The sequence below is a fragment of the Ptychodera flava genome, chromosome 1, assembly GCF_041260155.1.
Source record: "Ptychodera flava strain L36383 chromosome 1, AS_Pfla_20210202, whole genome shotgun sequence".
Taxonomy (NCBI): Eukaryota; Metazoa; Hemichordata; class Enteropneusta; family Ptychoderidae; genus Ptychodera; species Ptychodera flava.
This window is the reverse complement of record NC_091928.1, coordinates 22,657,862-22,683,226: the sequence shown is the minus strand read 5'-3', so window position 1 is coordinate 22,683,226 and position 25,365 is coordinate 22,657,862. Positions and strand designations below refer to the sequence as shown.

The window sequence follows — 25,365 nt, the reverse complement described above, 5'->3', positions numbered from 1 at the left end:
GAAAGTATTACCCGAGCATTACCGACGATGGTCGGGAGTTTCCGTAAATGACATCACAAGCGTGCCCTTACAACCCAAAATGGCTGCTCCAGGCGAACCCCTGACTCTTGAAAAAGGTAAGTGAAAGCAGCGTCAAACCTCAGAAAGTAAGGCTGAATTACTTTTTTCAAGATTAATGACGTGGCACTGATCATAATATTGCTTTGATTTTGCCTTGTTATTTCTATTTAGTGTTAATTTTAACAACTGTTTTACGCTCGTAAACATCTGTGCATTGACAATGTTTTCACATTTAGCGAACTGACACTGCCACTGTGCCAGCGATTCCTAGGTCGCGTTTACTGTACACAGCAGCAACTCAGAGTCACGAAGCGTTAATAGCGAATACTTCATATAGATTTGTCAATCCTTTCGCTATGTGTGAAAATGTCACCAAGACACACAGACTGTTAAATTAGCTTTCAGCACCCTACATTTTTCACAAAAGAACTGCCCAGTTCAAAAAAGGCGTAGGTAGTACACCGAGGTACGAGGACTAAATTTACATACAATACTTATACTGGTGTACAATTACAGCGGCATAGTTATTACCTTGTCAGTGCAAGAGAAAGTGACTATGAGTAATATCATATGGAATATTGACCCTGAATAGCAATTTTCACACAATACGCGGACAGGTCAATTTATAGACGTAGCTTGCTTGTTGTACCAGTTGTGGCCGTGCAGGTGCCCGTATTTCTTATCATATCAGTAATTTTATAAAGCGCTGATTTAATTTCACTATTTTTTTGCAGATAAATGAATGTTAAATAACAATGGATTCTATTGCTGCAAAGTACTGTAAAAGCATTAATTATTCACCGGGATTTAATTTTGCTATTTTCACTGAAACATAAAATCTGCTAAATTAAACCCCAGTGAAAATGTTAAATAACGATAGAATCTATTGTTTTAGGCAAAATCAGTGAAATTAAATCCCAGAAAATTGTCTCAATCATCAAAGTAGTGAAATTAAATCCCCATGAAAATTAATGATTTTACAGTAATGAGAAACCCTGTGAAAATGTCTCACCCATCATTTAAACTAAGCATCGAAATAGTGTCTTCATAATCATGAAAATTATTTTATACTGTACATGTGTATTACTTCCTCTACCCACATGTCACAGCCCATTGAGCGTGTCTTGGCCCATTATTTCCCTATAGTGTATCTGAGACTCTTACCCTTTAAACTTTGTGGACCATAAGCAATTTGAATAAAATCCACATTATAAGTTGATTATGTATTACTGATATATTAAAGCTTTGTCAAAACCAGTGGATTTTGTGATGTCATCCCCAAGATTATTACTGATAATGTATCCAATTATCCAGTGTTGTGACCCCAGATGTTTTCTACATTTACAAATACACTGGCATTGCCAAAACTATAAAATAATAGCAATAATTTATATCCCTCCCGGTCCATAATGGAGCCAAGCAAACTTTACATGACATAATATACAAGGCAAAGCGGAGTACTTTATGCCATGTGCAGTTTACTTTTATCTATTAAATTATTGCCCTGCAGGAGGGGTACACCCCAACCCACAGTTATATTGCAACCTAAATTTAACTTCGCCAAAAGATTTTGAAAAACAATATGATTATAATAAAAGGGGCTAGTGGAGGATAGTAAAGCTCCTAGACTTTATGCCAGAGAAGATACCGGATTTAGGCTGTGCATTCAATGGTTAACACTGGAATGTTCAACTTATTTCTATATTTTTCACAGATGTGCGACGTGCTGTAGAATTGCTTGAGAATCTGCAGAAAAGTAAGTCATGAAGGACAGTTTGTACTCATGTGTATTGTGCCAAGCTCATATTTCATCATCAGGTCAAGTTCGTTAAAACTAGTGGAGCACAACATGTCCAATATCAGCGTCCTCCTGAGAAATTTTCATAACAAGAACAGTAATTGTTATGTTAACGAGTTCATTTTGTATTCCCTATGTTTTTATGGCTCCAAAGAGAATACTACATATGGTGTATTCTAACCAAAATATTAAACATTCTAAGCCGAGCCAAGTGGGTGAAAATACATATGATTTTGGCTCAATATCACTTTTTACTGACTAAGCTAAACTGAAAAGTATACAGATAATCATTGACAGTTGGGAATTAACATGTACATCACTCAACAAGCTTAATTAGCTCAGTTGAATTGCATTATATTACAAATTTTAAGTACCATCATTGAGTAAAATTGGGCATCTCATAGTATGAAGGACACTGAATACAAAGATTTCATGTGATGTAAGTGGACAAACGATCTGTACGTCTACTAATGATTTCTTTATCTTGCAGGTGGCCAAGTGCCAAACCAGAAGCTAGCAGCTTTACAGAAGGTCTTACAAAGTGAGTTCTTCACCGCGGTCCGTGAAGTGTACGAGCACGTCCATGAGACTGTAGACATTTCAGGAAGTCCGGAAATCAGAGCCAATGCTACTGCCAAGGTAGGGTAACCTTTCACCTACATTCCCTGCATTACAATGGTGTTGTATTCATGTGTGTGCTGCTCTGGCATTTTATTACAAACATTGTAAATGAAATATTATCATTCAAGATAAACACATGAAATATTGACTATGTGTTTAACATCCATCAGTGTTGTCTTCAAGCAAACAATCACAGGTATTTATTGCCCAGGTAATATCTGTATAGAGCATGAGACTATTCTATGGTGTTACTGTTAGGAAATCAAATGAAAAATACCTGAAACGTGTCAAATTCTACAATGCTCATGTGGTGAGGCTTTGAAAACAAAAATTAACACTATACTGAATATGCGTATTTATTTATATAACTCAGACATGTATGCGGGATGTTGTGTAAACCTTGGTCACATTATTAACAAGGTCATATTTTTCCTGTTTATTGCATTACACCCCTAAAATCTGAAGGATTTTTGTTTTGTCTTGTACTTTTCTCAAGGAAGCGTTAATTCAATTGTTTGTCATAATCTAGAGTACAAAATGGGTCATTGCACAGATTTTGGTCAAAGGAATAAGCCAAAATTACAAATTTTAGAAACATTAAAATTTAATATTCTAATTTTCATAAACAGAAAATAGTGATATCTTCATTACTCCACAAGTTTTAAAATGAGTCCATACAAACAGCACACCAACAAAATATTGTGAAAATTTTAGAGTCTGAATATCTGAGCCCGAAGGTGCATTCTATGTGCCATATCTTTACAATTCCCCAATAATTTGTAATAATTTTCAAAGTAGCCTCTCTTGCCCCACCCATTTCCACTTCCCCTACCCTTAGTTCAACCCATCCTGTAGAAAAACAGACGGGGATGTAAAAAAGCCTTGAGATGATTGAACTAAAGATTCACAGTTTGAATCATTGGCAGTGCATGTGGCAAAATAAGGTTGAGAAGGCAGGCAGGAATCAACACACACTGGTATGGTTTAGATACCTGAGCCAAATAGTATCACTTTGCCTTCTCCATGTGCCAAGAAAGTAAAAAACACGTAACCAGTATTGGCATTGTATACTATAGCAGGTTTGGTCTCTAAAATCATCAGCAGTACAAAGTATGTAGGTATTCAGGGCCTTCAAATATTCAAGATTTTCTTAAAATGTAACATGTGGGACCTAATGCCTCACTGGGTTTAACCAACTTGATCTGATGGGGAGTTACATTTGTGAACTTGACAGGATAATACCCAGGATTAATAGTAGTTGTCACGCACAGCTGCAAATTATACATTATTATACGACAGGGTAGTATACATGTAATGGTTCACGAAAAGCAAGAATTGTCAATATCCAAAATTTTTTTAGTATATTGGACTTCACAAACAATCAATTAAACTCTATTGGCTGTGATCCTAAACATTCACAGGCCACCGTAGCTGCGTTTGCTGCCAGCGAGGGCCATGCACATCCCCGAGTTGTTGAACTGCCCAAGACAGATGAAGGCTTAGGATTCAATGTGATGGGTGGCAAAGAGCAGAATTCTCCCATCTACATCTCACGTATTATACCGGGTGGTGTGGCAGACAGACATGGCGGACTGAAGCGTGGCGATCAGTTGCTCTCTGTCAATGGTGTGGTGAGTATTGTAAAAACTGAAATAACTCCATATTGCATCCAGTCACTCAGTAACCATTGTCTGCAAATCTTTATAGAATTTATCGAAAAATATTCATGTACAATGTTGTTTATTGAGAACAGAACCTGAGATTTATCATATTTTGTTCAAAATCTGCATGCACAACAGCTGCACATGCTGTGAAGTATTGGAAATTTGGTATATCATGTAAAATATTGTCTCCTCCTCCGTATATAACATTCCTGAGTAATTAGTTCCCTACAGGAGTTTAAAGTGACGACAATGAACAGATTCAGTTTATTTGAAAAGATGTCTAATGTTTGATGAACATTCAGATCAAAGTATCTTGCACAAATTCCATTTCACTAGTTATCTGTTCAGTTTCCATTAATCAATAGTTGTCGTCTAATGTTTATTCTTGAAATTTAAAACTTGCATCTCATATTATCAATAATTCACTTTTGTTGTGAATTTCTCAAATTTTAATCAATTTTATGAGCAAAATAAAACCATTCAATAAATTCAGTTTCATAGAAAAAAATGAATCTGTTTGTCTTTTCAGTCTGTTGAAGGAGAACACCATGAAAAAGCTGTAGATTTATTAAAAGCTGCACAGGGTACTGTCAAGTTGGTTGTCCGCTACACACCAAAAGTCTTAGAAGAAATGGAAGCCAGGTTTGATAAACAACGCATGGCACGCAGACGGCTACAACAACCGTGAATGTACCAGCAAAGGTAATAAAAGAATTTCACTCATACAAATCATATTTATTTCATGACATTCAGAAAGACTGCCTTTCTTTGTAGGCATCCAGGTGGGTTGACGTCCCCAGTTTGACTTTGACTTTTGCTGAAACTTTCCTCTAAAACTTTCAACCATTCCCTTGACAGATCAAGACTAAAAAATCGGGTCACTGTGCAAATTTGATATATGAGAGAAACAAATTACCCAATATTCACCTACATTTCAAATTCAAAACTACGACTATCCTGGTGTTCACTCTATGAGGAAAAACCAAAGTTTTGATTTTCACAAAACTGAGATGGTTGAAATTTTACTTGCTCCATTAGCTGCTTGTAAAAATTTTGAGCGTACAAATATCTGTCTCTCAGGCGCATTCTACTGGTACATGTGCCTGAAGGAGTTTGGACCATGCCAACTCCAAATGCATATACAACATGATTATCATGGTAAAGATGTCATGAAGAAACCAACTGAGATAAAAATCAGGATATAATGCACCATTAGATGAAGTAATACAAGGGCCATACACTTCAATCAGCATACTGTGAATAAACAAAACTGCATTTCAAAAAATAAAGTTGTAGGTCATTACTGATATAGATACAGTAGAATCCAAGCCACACAGGTCAGTCTGTGGGCAATAGGTCATTGAATTTTCAGAGCTGCAGTGATCATTAAGTGTTCTGATAAATACATTCTTTCTTTTTTTCTATGTTCAGATTTATTTAAATGACACAGCAGTCTGAAGATAATCATAGATGTGGTATGGTTCTTGTTTTACTTCTGACAAAGAACAGTGATCTGAATTATACAACGTCATCTGGAATCCATGATATGCAGTATGGAATATAGTACCGGACCAAGTAGCTTGTTTTCACCAATTAACAAATCTACAAATCTTTTAACTTTATAAAATAGAGAAATTAGTAACGCATGAAAGGTTTGTTGATGAAATTAGAACAAATCTTAGCATAATTATAATGATAGTAGCATAATTCTGATGTTTTGTAAATTTTTGATATTGTGAATCATTAGATGAGATATGCATACCTGAATCCATCCACTGCCTCCAAAGTTCAAATCCCATATTCATACCAGGTGTTTCTAAAACAGTATGCAAATTTTTCCCCACATAGCAATTATAGTTGAAGACTTTCATCACTACAGTTTTCATTAATTTGGAGAAAAAAAGAATCATGTTTTCCTTAAGTTATGTTGTACTTTTTACATTGTTTTAATTCAAAAGGAGAGAATTTTCCTTAAAAACATCATGAACACTAACTTTGGATATTCAAGAAATAATTTTGCCAATGCCCATGTGAGTTGTGTATTTGTATTAGAGACACAAATTCCAGACCAGAAAAAAAAACACCGTTACGACAGCATTTCATCTTATTTTTAACACTACATATTTGACAGTTATAAATTGCACTTTTCTTTTTTGTGCAAAATGTACTGAAGTTATACAAATATCATTGAGTCAACACCTCAGTCATGCAACCAATGCATTGTACTCATTTGCATAACAGTCCCCTGAAAATCCTAGATAATTGAGCCGATTAGATTTAATTAGGCAGTGTTTTTTTATTGCATCCATTATAAAATGTCATGCATGCACTTTGTTGTACATCTGAAAAACCACAGCTTGTGGCCAGGCTATTCTTGGACAATTTCCAAAATCATTGAGTTGAAGGGCTTTAAGTCGGGTTAGGCAGACTATCGGGGGTTTAGTTACTTGCTTCAACTCTTAACCCTTTCACCCCCAGTTCCCTGTGTACAGGTCCAACTTTACCATAGAAAACAATGGATTTGGGACAAACCATGGTGGTGAAAGGGTTAAGTATTGGAATGGAATGTAAAACTTTGTAATTTGCATGAGTCCTTCAATATTGGTGCTTACCAGAAACGCAGTCCCTCTGGACTGTGCCTTGTTACACTTATCTATGTTGTTATACTGTAGCAATGATGTACCCTTATCCCCTCTTGGGCCTATAAGGGGCGAAAGCAAACTTTGTAAGACATAATGTATGGGTGAAGCCTTGAACATTATGGAGTGCAAAGTATACTTAAGTCCATAATGGGCGGACAGGGTGTACATGATTGCTATTATTTTATAGTTTTGGCAATGCCAGTGAATTTGTAGATGTAGAAAACATCTAGAGCTACAATACTGTATAATCGGACGCATTATCGGTAATAATCTGTCAGAATGACACCACAAAATTCACTGGTATTAACAAAGCTATAAAATAATATCTGGTACACTATCAATGTACAGCAAACCTGAACGATGTCTCTGAAAATCCAGGACTCCAGGACTCTAGACATCACAGTGTTTCTGTATCCATGCCAGTCTTTGTTGTTGTGTTCAGCTGTTATTCCACATCACCGACAGCTGTTGTCATTTGCACAAGAAATATGAACATCAATTTCTACAAGTCGTGCAGGTCTGATAAGTTCTTTTCAGACATGTAGTTCTTCACTTATTCTTCAGCAAATTGACTGCAGTTGACATTTGCCATGACAAAACTTTGAAATTTAGAAGTATGTATTCTCATTATTACCATTATGTATTTATGAAATAATACCTTTAACTTGCCTGTCATGAAATCATGATTGCTGACATTTTAGCTACGAAAAACCTGAAAAGTCAACTAAATCAGGATTAAGATCGTGATTGGGTTGTCCATCCATAAAATTATCAGGCTTGAGTAACAGCTGTACTTCTTAAATTGTATGCTATTCTAAGAAGCTGTTAACAGCTAAGTACATGTTGAGTATTAGAATATTAAAATCAGTCATTTTGTCAGGTCATGAAATGAATGCATTTCAGACCAGTTACGTATCAGAGTTTTCCATAATCCTAGACAGTGGCTGTATATCCCTCTGCATAACTTGACAGTGTTTCAAAAGACCTGAATGACTCACAAGTACTCAAACCAAAATGGTTTTGACTTCTATCTTGCCATAAGAGCAGATTGTATTGTACTGCTATATCTGCATCCTTCAACAGAGCATGAACAATTCTATGCTGCACATAAATTTGTCTCTTCCCGTATGATGAACTTGAACTTTACACCAGCATTCGACTTATCCTCCCCAAAGGTAACAAAGTTTATGAATCGTCTCCAGACGCACATCATAGGTATGTTATAGATGAACAACTGTGTACATTGGAACAGTGGAAAATAAACACATCTAAAAAGTTATTATAATAATAGCTCTTAGTATACTTGCTATTAATGTATATGATATTCCCTGTATCTCTGAATCTTATAAGGTATTGAATAAAATATTTTAACCACTAATTCAAGTAATGTCTGTGTACTATGAATAGTAATGTATTTAAAGTTCCGTAAATTTTAACTTTTGATATATTTTCCAGTACCAATAGTTTGTTTGTAAAACAAAGTTTCGTGTTCCACTCTCAAAATCAAGTTGAAATGCTCAAAGTTCAACTTGTCAGCACAGCTTGTATGCATGAAATGTTCAACTATTTTGTTGACAACTGAATTTTAAATCGGACTAGAATTCATTTGTCGACAATTACATCACACATTGTGTTGACAAGGGTAATGCATCTTTGTTTCAATAGAATTCGGAAACAAGAATAAGTCTTAGAAATAATTTTGTTTTCAGAACAAAAATGAAAATTAAATGGAAGTTACCGGTCATGTCTATCAGTATTTGTAATCTTATGAATATTCCTGCCGTTGTTCTATCCAGCTCTCCTGAGAAGTAGTGATTGACAGTTTAATATGGGACGTCTTCTAGTGTACAAACTCTTGTTTTTCACATTCCAGGGTTGTGGACCCGTGTAAACGGAAGTAGACAATAATTGTAGAGAAACAGTTCCTGTCACTGGCATGCATGATCTACAAAGAAAGCTGTGCAGTCATGGGAAAGTTCTGTCAAATCCTGAAAACCTTACAATTGCCTCAAGAACTGAAAGCTGGGGGTCATCAAGTGTCAGACAATGTGAACTATTATTGGTGACACACAGTTGTCAGGTCACTGTGTTCTAAAGACTCGGATCAAGGGGTGTCGTCCATCATTCTGTCTTGACTGGTGTCTGTATATGAGTGTGTAGATGTGATACTATGCTGTGTTCTGCGTGACTGATTGTCTCTCTCATAAAACATGGTGCATACACATGGAGATGGAACATGTATCACAACTGACTAGGAAAAATATAGCCATTGTAAGAACAATTTACCCGTACATACATAGTTCTAGCCAACTCCCCTTGTTCAGTGTACCTGTGTATAAGGATATCGGGTGAAAGTTGAACAAGTCAGTACTGTAGAAGTTTCCAGTCTGCTGAAGATACTGTTTTTGTTACAAAAACACAGAAAAAATTTACATTCTTGGAATCATTTATTTTATTGCACTTTATATCATATAACAAACAACAAGCATTCACGTTGCTAGTATTTACATAAAAGTACCGGTACATACCACGTCAAAATACAGAAAGCAGCAATTTGAAAATTTAGTTACCCTTGGCTAGATATATTTTTTAAAAAATCATGAATGTCATTGTGTCATACTGCCATGTTGCTATGGCAATGTCTAATGTCAAAGTTGGTAGGTCAGAGGTCAAAAATTCTGAACGCTAACAATAATTGCGCCTTTAATTTCAGGCACTTGAACCTTCTGTTGCTACTTGTTGCAGGCTGGAACGAAATCACTTGATATGTCATACATCTACAAATCTGCACCACTGATAGTAAATAAAACCACTTGCATGAGTCTTTCCAAATGCCGCAGTACACTACATGATAATGCTGAGCAAAGCAGCATGCAGTAAACAAGACATGCTGCATGAACTTGCCGTGTTGTTTCTCTAAACCCTATTGTTCAGGGATGCAATAAAAGCCTTGCATCCAGCCATTGAAGGGCTATGAAAGTCTAATACACTGTACTCTAACAATATTGGAAATTTAAAGTAACCGCTGTAAACATGAAATCAGTCTATGAGGAATGAGTGTGAAATTCCATACACAAAATTCATTTGAATGAATTTGAATCAGTTTGTGACCTTTCATGTTACATACTTTGTACCTTTTGTCAAACCCTCTGCAGTAATTCTCCTTTATATTTATCCTGGAATGATTTGTGAAGAATTTTTGTGTACAGTTTGTTCAAATGAATGAAAAAATTAGGAGAAATATTTACAGCTGCTGAGAAAAGGACTACTGAGTATTAAGGTAGTACGCGCCTTGAAATGTGAAAGACTTCAACTTTTGCCCAAAGTTTCTCTAGGCTCAAAGAAACTTTCAACCTCTTACCAAATCAAGAATAAAAATCAGGGGTCGCTGTGCAAAGTTTGGTACTAGAGAGACAAATTACCCAACATTTACTGATATTTGAAATTCAAAATGGCCGCCATGCCTGTGTTAACTCTATGGGGAAAAATAAAATCTTTGATTTTCCAAAAACTTAGTCTTGTGAGAGTATTTCTTAATCCATGAGCTTTATAAGGAGCCCCCACAAGTGGTAGATTAAAAAAGAATTGTAAAACTTTGAGAGTCTGAATATCTGTCCTAGTGGCATATTCTATACTTAAAAGACTCTGAATCTAAAAGAATCAGCATTTATAATCCCTGTGCCCAAAAAAAGTGCATGCTAAGTAAATCATGTAGTTCTTGCTCCTGATACCAACTTGAAGTGCGCCCTCATTGGGCCATATAGATAATACTGACCCTGGGGAAACTACTTGAAAAGAAATTGTCATTCTTCATGACATCTGTGACATAGCGACAAAAAGGCAATGTGATAATACAGTAATATCACAAAAGATAAAACAAATTTCAAAGAGAGATTCAACAGTAAAGTTGAGAGATACAAAGCTGTGTTACAGTAAATGAAAGTGACATTTGAAATCAAAAAGTTAAATAGAAATACAACAGTTACTGCAATGTTTAATGCAGACAGGCAGAAAATTTTCACTACAGTACTGGAAAGAATAAAACTGACAAAGACAAAGGACATCTACAAAAATGTCACTTGTCATGGATGAGAAGAAAAATAATCCAACAGCTGTTGATGTGAGACGCTCAAGAACAGAGAAAGTTTACCAACACAACATGGAAAGATGCTTTCCTACTACAACGTCCATTGATGCTGAACCAAGAAAACAGTAGGGTATAAGATTTTGTATGAACATAATAGAAAACAACTGCAACTCAAATAATTATAAATTTTACAGAAAAAAAGTTGTTATCATTTTCTTGTACGACCTATGACTAAAATTGGTCTGTACACAAAATAAATATACATTACAGTGATTGCACTTTGATTAAAAATGTATATTTATCAATGACATTACCAGAAAGACTATAATCTATCAATGATGAGCTTTCCCTGTTTTTTTCTATCTTTTTGCACAAGTATAGCTCTGTCCATTGACACAGCACATCAGTGTCTCTTGTCTGCCCAAGGAACTGTGGGTAATTAAATTATGTATGGGAAACCAAACTCATTGCGTTTCACTTCCGACCCTACACTTTCAACATGTTCACCACCACTTCCAAGTAGATGGGTCTTCACTCACCATTGATAAGAATTGGCCAAAACCATAGCGGTGACAGTGTTAAATAAAAGTTTAGGAGAGGAAAAGTACAATGTTGCATAAAGTGTAGATTTGCACAAAACCATCAAAATGGAGCAAAACCCCTCCCCCCTATTGCAACAAGTTCTGTTTGTCATCTGTGTACTTGAACTATCCACCACCCCTCACGTAAAAATAATTGAATATGTCTAGCTATGAGTATGTTTTTTTACAAACTGCAATTTATTGGAATTTGTCACAGCAATACATGCCGTGGGGACTTTGTGTTGTAATGACCAATCATGTAAATATCTTAGATGGACCCCGGTACGGGACAAATGAATGTAAGACATCAGAGTTGGATAACAAGGCATTGGGAATTAAGAACTCAATACAGTAACATCTGATTATTCTCTAAGAGCTGTTAGTGACAAAAATGTTTAATAACAGATGCAGATTTCTCTTTTGCCACACAATTACTGAAGACTGGAGCAGGATCATTATATACATGTATGCCGATACAGGCTGGACTGTCATAAACCAGATCATAAATAAAATAAAGGATTCATTCATTCATTAGAACTGACACTGTCCAAACCCTGTGACCATACAGGGCATATGTTGTGGATGTGATAAACATGAATTCATGATTGCTGACGAGCATGGGAATTTCTTGACCTTTGACCTCATATCAAAGATTGTCTGCCAATAAAGTGTACCTCACGGCAAAAGCTTTCAATTTGGTGTTTCAAAGAACAGAAGTCAACCAGTAAGAAGGAGATCCCTCACCAAGACGTGATATTCGATCTCTCTATTCCTAGTGTTTTTATCTGCCGTTATTCCGGTATTGTAATTTATGAATATTCAATGGTGTTGTTCAACTGCCTGAAACTTTTACGACTCACTCTACGGTAGGTGGCAAAATTGTATTTAGGGTACCAAGAATTTATACAAAGTTAGACATATCTACAGAACATGCACATCAGTATATATAATACAGAGTTTCACATACTTGCAGAAGGTTGGGCTATAAGGTAAATGACATTGAAGAGGCAGTGTTCAACGACAGCTACATGTACATGGCACTGACAACACTCAAGTAGAATCTGCTACCTAGGTCTTAATGCACAACACACCAAGTCTACTACACATGATGGTTTTAGCCAATCCATGCCCAGGAAACACAAACTTTGACCATAGCCCCTTGAGAAAAACCCTCCAGGGTCTATGCTTTGACAAATTCTTTAAGGGACAAAGTTGCCCATTTTTTCATGAAGTTTGTTTGAGATAATATTGTTTGACATGTTGAAAGATACTGATTGAATGGGTGACCATGCATATTTTCGATCCCGGTTTTAGACACGATAGATGATGAAACCATGGCGAAAATGAATTAATGGCCATGACCATTAGTTCATTTTCGCCATGGTTTCATTTAATTTGTCTAAATCGGGGTTGAATTATGCATGGTCACCCATTCATTCAGTATCTTTCAACATGTCAATTAATATAAGTAGTATCTCCTATCAAACAAAATTCACGAAAAATGGGCGACTTTGTCCCTTTAAGTTAACATTTGTGGATTATTTTTTTACCACAAAAATAAATTCCTAGTACATGAGTGGTTTCTGTCATTTTACAGTTTTCTGCATTTTATATAATAAATTCACTTTCTACTTATTGACATTTTCCATAAAATGCAGTAAATACATCCTTCTCATATACATGTACATCAGTCCTTTCCATAAGTATAACAAAAAGTGTAAGCTCCACGGAGACAGGGAGCTCTTTGAACCTTGACCACCTGACCCCCACCCGGTGACCTATGAAATGATGTAGGAATTTACTCTCCAGCAAAGTTAAGGTTAACCTAGGAAGTCTGACAGGTCATTGCTGGCAGTGTTTTGACTGGAGGCTGTACCCTGTGGTTGACTCTGTGTGGTTGCTAACTGATTTGACCTCTGACCCTGTGTGTGACTTTGAGATGCCATCTGATTCATACTCATTTTCTGTTTCTGTGACTGTGGAGTGCCAAGGAGATTATCAAATGCAGACAGATCAATGTTAGATTTCGGTGGGGTTGCTTGCTGCCTCGGTTGTTGTGGTTTTCCATACATTGTGGATTGCGGACCCATTCCCATTCCATAGCCTGCACTTCCCATTGTGCCCATTCCATAGCTGGAACCTGATGGAGCCATGCCAAAGCCTCCGGTTGAGGAACCTGTAGACATTGAACCCATTCCTGTTCCATATGTTCCACTGGATGCCGGATTACCAATTCCATAGCCACTGCTAGACCCGGAAGTGCCGCTCATTCCAAATGTAGTGTTGGTACCTGTCATTCCCATTCCATAACCACCACCACTGGTTGCAGTCTGCATTCCATATGAACCACCGGACATTGGGCTCATCCCATACCCCATAGTACCGCCCCCAGTCCCCATTCCCACATTGTTCCCAGACCCACTCCATCCAGTTCCGGTACCAAGGCTCCCATTCCTGTTTGATGTTAACCCCATCATTGATGACGACGTAAGCGTTGCCGTCAGATCTTTAGCTTGGGGCTTATTCTGTTTGGGTGCCTCCTTAGGTTGCAATGGCTGCTGTGACTTTAATCTCCGCTGCTGTTCCTGGTCCTTCTGTAATTTCTGTTTCTCTTCGAGACTCAGCGAAACCTTAGACTGTGGTACTTTTGCCTGGCTGCTTGGAGCTTTACTAGGTGGTGAGTCATCTCCATGGGAGGCCGCGCTGAGCTTGTCAGATTTTGATTGGATGAAACCTCCTAATCCAAAACTCTTGAACATCTTATCCATCTGGAATATAAAAAAATCACAGATAAGATGGCACCATATTTTACAAATGGTATAGCCACAAACTGCTGACTTCAATCACTGTACACAATACACAGTGTCATAATTACCCCGGTACAAGGCATCTGTGTTTTGTGTACGGCAATTTGACTCATCAGTTTGTGGCTATACCGCTTGTAAAATGGTACCAATAAAATCGTTTTATACATTCAAAAGTGCATTCTAAACCCTAAAACAACAACACATCCGATATGCCAGATTGTCCCGTGTGTATTTTTGTCTAAAGTTTTTTGGACCAGGGGATCAAAATCCACAGTAAGTAGTGTCTCAACTTGCAGCTTTTACTGTTGCGAAACAAGCGATACAGTTGTACAGGGGCACTGTTAGTTATAACAATCCATCTTGCCTTTGGGACTTGACCATGTGAAAATACACCGCATACTGCAATCATGAATATTATACTCCACTACATACCTACTATAGCACATTCTAATCACAATGCAATTGCCTATGGTGAAAGTGTATGGTAAAATGCACCAGAGTCAGGGATAGATATTCAGACCTTTGGATTTTTTCAATACTTTGCTAAAATGCTTCTTGTTTGTACTCATTCAACTTTATGAACCTTCTAGAGTAAATGAGAGTTTCACTATCTTTTCTTGTTTATCTTGTTTGTTAGGGTGTTTTTTTTTGCGAAAATCAAAAATTTATTTTGTCCAATACATAGAGTTCATATTAGAATGTGGCCATTTTTACTCTATTTGTGATTTAGCAAAAGTTCACATGTTTAAAGTTTCTCTGAGTAAAAATAGGGTAAAACATTAAATCTCTCAGTTTTGAGGTGCATATCACCTTACACTTACAAAAAAGACATGCAGAGATATTGACAGGCCATGTATGGGGAGTTACTGTTATTTTCGCTGTTTTGCGACAAAACTTTTTGTGATCATTGATTCTCACTTACTTTTCAATTTTATGTTTTGTTTTTTTTGACAAACTGAGGTAATCACTGTGGATTCAACTTCCACCTGGTTTATATTAATATTATAATTCTGGTATAATGTGACCCCCACCGTCGTGACTTTATTTCCACAACGCTGAACAATTATTCTTATCAACAGGTGGGTATGATGTTTTTAATAAAATTGGTGACTGATAAGGCTAGATAGAGCTCTTACCATATTGTCCGTCTCTTTCTTTTTCTGTCCAGAGTTTTCCAACTGATCAAAGAAATCTTCCTTTTTGCCGCTGTTGTTGGTTTCTGCAGCAAACTCAAGTGCACTTCTAAGTAAGACAGAGTGACAAAAATAAACAAAGTGATAATTATTACGTTTATGAATTTTTTGCATTTTAAAGATGGCATTTTCCAAAGTTGATTTAGTCGGATCCTCCCATACACCACACACCAAACTGATGGTCAACCATGACTCAAAAACTTTAAATTTCAAATCTTGATCGTCATCAAAATCAAACTATATTCTGTATTCTCTCTCTCTCTCTCTCTCTCTCTCTCTCTCTCTCTCTCTCTCTCTCTCTCTCTCTCTCTCTTAAATAGCACACTCAAAGATTCATTCACAAACTACAGATGGGACAACAAAAGTATTCATTCTGAACATGTCTTTCAAACATGCTGTCTCATTGAACAAGGCGGAGTATGCATCTTTCAGTATTGTTGGCATTATGAGCTCATCTGTTTTTTCCTGGGAAAGATTTCAAAAGTGACATTGGAACAAAGACATCTGAATTTTACTTTAAAATGTTAATTTTATAAGAAAGCTAAAGGGATGATACATGTTAGACAAAACAATTTGTGAAAGTTAGCTGACATCACTATTTCCAAGACAAATGATGCTGCAAAGAGAGGAAAACCGCAAATTGAAGGTTAAAGATGTGATAGCATTCCGAATTATTCAATTTATTTTCAAAAGTTAGCAATTGATGCAATGTGGTTTCAGTTTCCACTGCCTGCTTCAAGGTGCTGTTGACAATGGTGAGGAGCTGTGGATCATGTTTTGGAATGATAACAAAAGCAAAGATACTCTGACCACTGGGGGCGCCCTAATTAAAGCTGGTCTATCATTATTTTACAGCTTGTTTGGTACAGACTCTCAGCACAGACAACATATTCCAAGGGTATCTTACTTCTGTTCTTTCTGCATGGTGCTGAGTTGCTGTAATTTGCTTCGTTGATCTGTCTCTACTTGTTTCATCATTTCTTTCACCACAGATATGAAAGCATTGAACTGTAAAAATTACAAAAACAAACAAAAAGTCTCAGATATTGGTTGGCCTTCGCCTTGTGTAAACCATTTCTACATCAAATTTTAGCATTCAGCTGAGATTGAAAGGAACAGACAATGCTGTGAACAAAATTTAATTTTTTGTGCCCTAGGGTTTCATAATGGAGAACTGAACAAAATGCAGGAGACAGGCAACAAAAAAACTTGAGACCTTATTGGAATGTTGGTAATTTGTGTTATTTTGTGAAGTTTTTATATGTAAAAGTACAGTGAATTTGTCATGTTGACATCTCTCGATAAATCAGAGCATTATTCTCTATGAAAGACACATTTTTTCAAGCCAAAGTTGAAGTTAAAACAAAATTGTGTCTTTATAGGTTAAGAAGGTAGTTTAAAAAAAGAGATTTTGATGTGCTGAACAAGATCGCCTAAACACTGACATAACCGCACTCACCTGATTAAGGTTAAGGTTATTATCGATGCACAGTGGAAATAAAAACGGTAAGACTTTAGTGGCCAAGATATCTTTGGTGATTCCTAATTTCTTGTGTTCCAATGTTGTCTTGTAAATACCTGGGGGTGAAAAAACATCAAAATCAGGGTTGCAGTGAATAAATGCAACATCAAATGTGTCTTCAAGGGCCAGTAGCTGTAACGTTTGATGATCTGCCCACTATTTACATTGTGTATATCAACTGCAAGTTCTTGTTCTATTTCCCAAAGCATGTCGAAACACCAACTATTTTAGCCTGTCAACACTGCCTACCGGTAATTACATGTTAAATTCCCTGTTGTTATTTACATTTCAATTCTAAGTCCGGACCTGAATTCATTTGCCAAAAATGAATGCAGTCTACACATGTGACATGTACAGGCTGAGTTGACAAGCTGAATACTGTGTATCTCTACATGCTTTCTGCGTAGAACAAGAAACTGTAGTTGACATTCAAAAATAAAGATAGTGAGAAAAATCATCAAAAGTTGTAGCTTCTGCCCCTTTTATATCGTGAAAAGTTATGTATAGCCACTGGAGTACGGTATCTATGTTAAAATGATAGGTTATTTGTTCTGCCATCTTAATATGTCACTTTGAGTAGCTTTAAAAGCTTGACTTTATCTGTTTGATACACATGGTGTGACTCCCAAACAAGAAAAGCTGATGGTACTGTTGATGAATTTATGCTGCTTTAAGGTAGTATGTGCCTCAAAAGTAAAAGACTTATTAACTTTTGATAAAAATTTCCTAAAGAAATCTTTCAACCATTCTCTTTCAAAATCAAGAATAAAAATTAAAGGTCACCATACAAATTTTAGTACTAGAGAAACAGACAATCAAAAATTTACTGATGTTTGAAATTCAATATGGCAACCGACTGTGTGGCCTAGCGCCTCACTCTATGGAGAGAAAATAAAATTTTCAAATTTCAAAAAACTAAGCCAATGAAAAGTTTTCTTACACCATGAGCTTTAAAAAGAATCCCCACACATGGTACATCAGAAAAGAATTATTAAAGTTTGACAGTCGGAATCACTGTCCCCAAGGCAAGATCTACCTTAAAAGGATCGAGCTAACACTGTATGCAGTTACGTTAGGGTATGTAGTCCCTCCAACATCATACATATTACGATGCATAAAATTCCTTCCAGAAGCATGATGCTTAGTGCAGCCGTGCGTAAATGTTAAAATTTTGCTATTTCAATTCACAACTGTCTGAATTGTTGGGCAGAGTAAGTCAAAGCAACCAATTGAATGTAATTTACAGTATTTTGTGATGGTCTATAATTACATGACTGTTGGGCCTAATCATACACAGTGAGCCGTACACACATTCGTTGTAAAATACGTAAAGTGCAGCTTTTATTATCAATGAATTTCCTTTGAATCTGTGTTGACAGAAGTCTTGCACAATAATGTGATTATCTTCTAAGCATGGAGACTTAGAAAGTTGTAACTGACTGAATTCCAGTGTGTACACACCATGACTTGATGTCATATGTCACCACATGATATCATAGGTCATATGTCACCACATATGTCAGAGGTCCCCTTACCAAATTTTGTGTCCGGAAAGTGCCCGGAAAGCGCCCGGAAAGTGCCCGGTAATTGCCCGGAAAGCGCCTGGTTCAGTGTCCGGAAAGCGCCCGGTGCAATCTATCATGATGTGTAACTCAATAGTCGGGAAAGCGCCCGTTTATGGCACAAACCGGGCGCCCGGTTTCTGCCCGGTTTCTAGAAGTGTCCGGAAAGCGCCCGTTTTTATAATACAAACCGGGCAAAATCCGGACGCCCAGTTTCTGCCCGGTTTGCGTCCGGAAAGTACCCGTTTATGGCACAAACCGGGCGCCCGGTTTGTGCCCGGTTTCTAGAAGTGTCCGGAAAGCGCCCGTTGATGGTACACAAACCAGGCAAAAAACGGGCGCCCGGTTTATAGAAGTGTCCGGAAAGCGCCCGTTGATGGTACACAAACCAGGGAAATAATGGGCGCCCGGTTTCTGCCCGGTTTCTAGAAGTGTCCGGAAAGCGCCCATTGATGGTACACAAACCAGGCAAAAAACGGGCGCCCGGTTTCTGCCCAGTTTACAGAAGTGCTCTCCAGAAAGTGTTCGTTTATGGCACAAACTGACCAGTGCCAGTCTCCTGCAGTTTTGGCGTAATTTTCAAAAACTCAGCAAACTCTTTGCAGCAAATTTGCAGCACACTCCATGCAGCAAACTTGCGGCAAATTAATTTAAATGTTACTGAAAATTTGCTGCAACTCCATGCAGCAAATTATTTTGCATGTTACTGAACATTTGCTGCAAATTACACATGCAGAATTTCCTTCAAAAGTTGGTATAATTTCACAACAGTCAGCTCTGGAATAAACTTTTACCAATTTCAGTAACAGTAAGAAAACTACATACAATAGACAAGAGATACTGAAAACCAAAGAAGCAACACATTTAAGTGACAGCGAAATTTTTTGTATTGTACCACAAGTTTCAAACTTTTTATCTTCTCAAAAAATATAATAAGTTAAATAAGTTCAGTTCAGATATGTACACAGAAGTTGTAAAATCACTTGTGTAGACATGGCCAATGTCAGTGACATGGTTGAGAAAGAAAACCTGACAACGTAAGGCAGACAGCAGACTGTGGACAGCACAATGTGTGTTTTATCCAACTAAGCAGTGAAATACCAGTTTCACAAGAAACAATGGTCAGCACAAATAAAGTTATTTAATAAAAAGACAACTGAGAAAAAAAGGTTAAATTCAAATTGTAGTACAATTTATTTTATATGCCATGTTCATTTCATGCCACATAAGTGTCTTCCAGAGATTTTCTTTTAGCTCGAGAAGTTTCATGTAACATTTACATTACTGTCAACGGCTGCGATTTGGCTTTCTGGTCTCTGAATTTCTTGTCCCTTTAGAGTACCAGCAATGCATTCTGAAAAATATAAATCGTTCAGGGAAGAGTGTAAGTCTTTACCGTTTGACCAAACATTGTAAATTTCATGAAAGAGATCAATAATTATTTAAAAACGAGACAAAAATCAAGTTGAAAAATTGAAGCAAACAAATGCATAAATATTTATGATCGAATTAATAATAATTAAAATGTCCGACAGCGGACAACTTGAACTCGCCGTATGTTGTTTACATACAGGGCGGCGACAATCTGCAAAAATCTCAGCACTTACTATTGTGAAACGAAAGCGAGTTCAGTATGAATCAGTACTCAAAGAAAATTTAACTGTAGGTAAAAATAGCAATACAACGATTACAGAACATAATAGCGATGTACAGACGAACGGTACATTGACTTACATGTACATGATTTGTGAACGGCTCGCAGACAGACGCTGGACGATTCCCGGTTGTGCTGTGTAAATACCGTACTCAGAAAATATAGTAGGTATCTTTACTGCTTTTCGCGTTCACAAATTTAGAACTGCGTCTGTCCCTGGTACTGTATACACGTTTTTGCAACACTGTGATATCATTTGAATGGTGATTCCATAGAAAGATCACAAAATTGTCAACCAGATAACTCCCTGATCACAAGTACGCAGCCGATGGTACCAAAATCTAACTTCGCGCCGATCAAGCCTCATGACGATAACGGAAGTGCGATCTATAAATCATTACGCGATTGATAATGTAGTTCCGTTTTTAAACGCTTGAATTGACTCTACATCTGCACCAATCCGTTATATTTCATACTTAACATAGCATTTAATTTATTATTTTAATGAAAACGGTTATTGTAATCATAGAAAGACTAAAAAAGAGAGTAAAATTCTTTCAGCACGAAGAATTAATATCAATGCGCGAACTGAACTTGATGAACCGTGACCTGAGAGTGTAAACATTTCGACTGCTCTATGCAGGACGCGTTAGACGCTGGCGAAGTAGCGTATTGGATTTTCGTACAGCTGCTTGGGACGGAAGGTAATCTTAAACCTCAAATTTGTGCTCGGCAATATAACTCTAACGCTGAAAACATGGACAAAAGCCTTTACCACAATTCATGTCATCAAAAGGCGAGATTTTGTTAGCGATATTGATGGGACCATGGACACAGACTGTAAGCTTACAGTGCATTGTACGCACCGTGTATAATACTATGATGGGATACATAGCTGGAGCACCTGTACCACTCTGCTTGGAGGTAGTCTATAGTAGCGGGTCCTTGCTTATACCAAACATTGAATGCATTGACATTTTACTTGTCTGTTTCTACGATGAAAAGTTCTCATCAGTCGATATTTTTAAGGAACAGATTTGCAGTAAACAAAAGTCTACGACTTGTCCTTACAGACCATCAGATGCACATTTCGTTCGAAACTGCTTGCACTGTGGTATCATTCGTAGACAATACAGGGTATAACTTGGAAGACAGACAAGTCTCTGTTTTAAAAATGTGTTTTCCAAAAAATTCAGTTGTCGATCCAACCATAATTTACCCACGGTGATTTACCCAACCAGATTGGAAAGGGTACTCTTATTACATAATAATGTCACTACAGTATACTATGGATGCACTCAATAGATGCAATGTTGCTGAGTTATGTCACTTTCACCAGCTTAACTGAAGCTGTCCATTATCTACCAGTTATTATAATTTTAAAAAGTCGATTGTCTGTTATAAAAATAAATGAATATAAAATATACATGAAAGATCAATTTTGTGTTGCTTATATATGACCTGTCACAAAGTGCAATGGTACACAGTGTGTACTCCCTGGTAATGAAATAGTGGGCAATATATCAATCATGTTGCTGCATATTTGCAGCAATAACCTTGTTTGCCGCAAATTTGCAGCAACTGAGTCGTTTACTGCAAACTGATTTAACGGTTTGCAGGAGGGTCACAGCTAGCTGCAAACTTCTGCAACTCCTTCCTGCAAGGTATATGCTTGCTGCATAATTTTGCAGCAAACTTATGGCAAATTTGCAGTAGAAATAATCTTCGGTAAGGGAAGTTTAGGTTGTGTAAGCATCTATTTAAATTGGCAAAAATGATAGTTTCTCAATTCATGTAATTATACAGAAAGGTATAGCTTCCAAATGAAAAAAAAATGCAATATCACAATTTGAAAATACCTCTAGTAGAAAGAAATGACATGAAAAATATTATGTGCAATGGTTAACGTAGTTTTGAGTCAAAGGACTGTTCATGCGATAGTTTGTGTGCAAAGGCAAGAAATGCCAGTTGGTTGTGGTAAAAATCATTTCAGACATTTTTCCTTAGTCTGTTATGCTTCATTGATTTCTGCCAGAGTGAAGTGTTTGAGAAATTCTGATTTTTTGTTACACAAAAACGACTTGGAATAAAGAAGTCTGAATTGATTTTCCCATGATGCTTTACTCATCACTCATCTGGTACAGACCAGAAAATAAAGTTGATTTTTACATATGTACAGAGTGTGCGCACGTACCACAGGTATTTATATAGTAGTGCAAAGTACCAAGAACATTATTCCATACCTGTATGCAAATGAGTTGTTCAATTAGTGTCGCACAAGTTATTGTGTTTTAGTTCTTTTGTTTTCTAGACAAAATAAACAGGACGAAACACATGTAATAATAACGGGACCAAATTGCGAGCGAGCAAGCTCACTGTACCAGGGGTATTTTCACTCATGTTTGCTTTGTATCCTGTTGTCCTTGAATTCACTCACTGCCACTCCTTAAAGCACGTCCCCAAGATTCCGCAAACACTCGTGCAAATACCCCTGGTACGGCGCACTTGCACTCTCGCCATGGGGTTCAAGCTGTCATATTCCTCCACTGTCTCTCACTGTGCACGACATTATACGTATGTAGGTACATATGATAAAGTATTATTCACTGGGTGCACTTACCAGACACCCTAAATAGAGTAAAGTCCCATATTCAACAGGCGCTTTCGGACACTTTGAATGCAGTTGAGTTAAAGTCCCATATTCACTGGGTGCTTTCTGGACACTTTGAATACAGTCAGATTTAAAGTCCTGTATACACCGGGCGCTTTCCGGACACTTTGAATGCAGCAGAATTAAAGTCCCATATTCACCGGGCGCTTTCCGGACACTTTGAATGCAGCAGAATTAAAGTCCCATATTCACTGGGCGCTTTCCGGACATTTTGAATGCAGTCTGATGTAAAGTCCTATATTCACCGGGCGCTTTCCGGACACTTTGAATGCAACCGAGTTAAAGTCCCATATTCACCGGGCGCTTTCCGGACACTTTGAATGCAGTCAGAGTTAAGTTCCTTATTAAACGGGCGCTTTCCGGACACTTTGAATGTGATATTATTAAAGTCTGTTATTCAACGGGCACTTTCCGGACACCCTTGTTAGAGCAGAAATTAAGTCAAATCTAAAACGGGTGCTTTCCGGACACCCAAAATTATAAAGAGACTAAGTCAGCTTCTACCGGTGTGAGAAATTCTATTTCATGAGCAAACCGGGCAAAAACCGGACAGTAAATTGTAGTGAAAAAAACTAAGTCAGTAAAACTGGGCACTTTCCGGACAAAAACGGGCAGTTACCGGATGCATGTATTCACTGAAAATTCTAAGTCAACATCAAAACGGGCAGTTTCCGGACAGTGAAAATAGCAACCGGGCGCTTTCTGGGCGCTTACCGGGCACTTTCGGGGCGCTTTCCGGGCACTTTCCGGACACAAAATTTGGTAAGGGTCAGGCATGGCGTCAAGGGTCACCAAATGGTGTCATGAGTAACCAGCAGGTCAGGCTTCAAAGAATTAACATTGTGACTTAAATTTATTTAAGCTAGGTATGCAGTAGAATGCATGGACCTTGGTCACTTGGCTGTTCTTGGCAGCATGCAGTTACCGGTACATGCTGAGCTATGGTGTTCACCAACGATCTACTCAAAAGCCTATCAGTAACATGTCAGTCTGCTGAAGTTTATTTCTTCAATTTATTCTGTTTTGATATTTATAATATATGCCCACAGACTTGGACAAGTCTAGGTATGCAGCTGTGGGCTTTCAATGGTTGACAAATAAACACAGTGACAGTATTTGTTTCAGATATATTGAATTCATGTCCAATGGGTATGCTAGTAATTACACTGATTTTAAACTAACTAAAAGGTGAAGCGGCATAAAGCAAAAGACATGTCTCAGGACAAATAATTTGACCAAGACTTCAAGAAGCAGTGTTTTTTGTTCAGGTTTGAGTGTGAGTGCACTGCGATTTGAAGACACTTCTTCCATGATTAATGATTTTATAAACATAAATATCAGGTTTGAAAAATCATGAAAAAATTAAAAACCTACAATCTGAAGAGGCAGATTCCCTCAAATCGTTTTATACAACTGTGTCAACACTGTTGTTTCAAGCGTCCCAGATTCCATTGATATATCATATCTGAAAAGGGTGGCCACACACTAAAGAGTACTGTTGAGTCAAATATCACCGAGAGTCACAGCACAAAGGATAGAATTGATAATTATCTAAATCTTCATGGAATCTAAGTTCCCCCAGTGAATGAAAATGAAAGAGAAAAGAGCGCTGACATCATCGTCTTGTGACACAGCAGCCACAGAACAAACAACATCCTGCCATATCAAACTCCAGACAAGATCCTCTTTTGTAGAATCAGTTTAACAGTATTCAGATCTCAGACTGCATTGGTCATACCACGTACCATCAAGAAGAGAGTGACAAGGTAGGTAAGAGTTTATTTTCTTAGCTTACAATTAACTTGCACTTTGCAAAAACAGAAATTTCTATTCACCATTTTGAAAGGCTGAGGCTGTAAGCTTCAAGGCTGACAAAGATGTAAAACATTTGGATCTGCTTATAAAGAGGCTGACACAGGGTAAAAACCAATGTTCTATGGAACCATTTCACATTACACAAATGCATGTAAAATGAAAAATACAGATTTACCACAAACACAAATTTGTCATTGGGGATTAAGTAATTTTTTCTCAGGATGAATTTCCTTTTCTTTTCATACATCTTCATTTTGACAAGGAATGTTATTCACATGGGTTTAATAAAGTATCAGAATTGGACATATTCCCAAGTTGGAAGGAAGTTACGCTAACTGGGCTGGGCAAACATGGGCAAATAATACAATCTCCAGGTAAAGGGATGATTATCTTCAGGCGGAAATACATTATTAAACGTCTGATTCAATTAGTAAAACACTGCAGAAAGTGGTCATACCATTACACCCACTTCTCTATACAGCTTATTTTTACATCAAGCAGACCAGACATAAATTTCTATGAACTCTTACATCTAAAAATCTTCACATCTTTGGCTCCTATTGCTTCTAACCGTTGTAGAGTAAAATTTTGGTGTTTGAAAGACGTTTGTCTAATGTGAAAGTTAATAGAGATGAAAGTGTTATCTGAACTGGTTTAACTTTCAAAACTTGAACAGGAAACTATACAT

The 25,365-nt window shown here is 37.2% G+C and overlaps 2 protein-coding genes and 1 long non-coding RNA gene across 4 annotated transcripts in view; 1 reads left to right on the top strand and 2 right to left on the bottom strand.

Moving 5' to 3' along the window:
• Positions 1–2: 2 nt before the first annotated feature.
• Positions 3–8,168, top strand: LOC139133135 (protein lin-7 homolog C). Its single transcript, XM_070699560.1, has 6 exons — positions 3–116; positions 1,775–1,816; positions 2,349–2,497; positions 3,901–4,110; positions 4,673–4,845; positions 5,575–8,168. The coding sequence occupies exons 1-5, from the start codon at positions 80–82 to the stop codon at positions 4,829–4,831; spliced, it is 597 nt and encodes a 198-aa protein (XP_070555661.1). The 5' UTR covers positions 3–79; the 3' UTR covers positions 4,832–4,845; positions 5,575–8,168.
• Positions 8,169–12,876: 4,708 nt separating this feature from the next.
• Positions 12,877–25,365, bottom strand: part of LOC139133031 (SCY1-like protein 2) — a 429,639-nt gene continuing 417,150 nt past the window's right edge. For both annotated transcript variants that reach the window (XM_070699430.1, XM_070699421.1), the window contains exons 13-16: positions 16,913–17,031; positions 16,361–16,461; positions 15,397–15,502; positions 12,877–14,221 (exon numbers count right to left, since the gene is read on the bottom strand). In XM_070699430.1, coding sequence (XP_070555531.1) covers positions 13,274–14,221; positions 15,397–15,502; positions 16,361–16,461; positions 16,913–17,031 — 1,274 coding nt within the window. In that variant the 3' untranslated portion in view covers positions 12,877–13,273. The remainder of the gene's footprint in view (positions 14,222–15,396; positions 15,503–16,360; positions 16,462–16,912; positions 17,032–25,365) is intronic.
• LOC139133004 (uncharacterized) lies at positions 19,708–20,324 on the bottom strand. The gene is made up of 2 exons (XR_011552519.1): positions 20,272–20,324; positions 19,708–19,891 (listed from the first exon to the last, which is right to left on the bottom strand). It is a non-coding gene; the product is annotated as an uncharacterized lncRNA (long non-coding RNA).

What these genes read in the sequence shown, in the direction of transcription:
- LOC139133135 (XM_070699560.1), top strand. Translation starts at nt 80, where the DNA reads ATGGCTGCTCCAGGCGAACCCCTGACTCTTGAAAAAG. An exon ending in ACCCCTGACTCTTGAAAAAG is followed by an intron (nt 117 to 1,774) that starts GTAAGTGAAAGC and finishes TATTTTTCACAG; the next exon opens with ATGTGCGACGTGCTGTAGAA. An exon ending in GAGCCAATGCTACTGCCAAG is followed by an intron (nt 2,498 to 3,900) that starts GTAGGGTAACCT and finishes AAACATTCACAG; the next exon opens with GCCACCGTAGCTGCGTTTGC.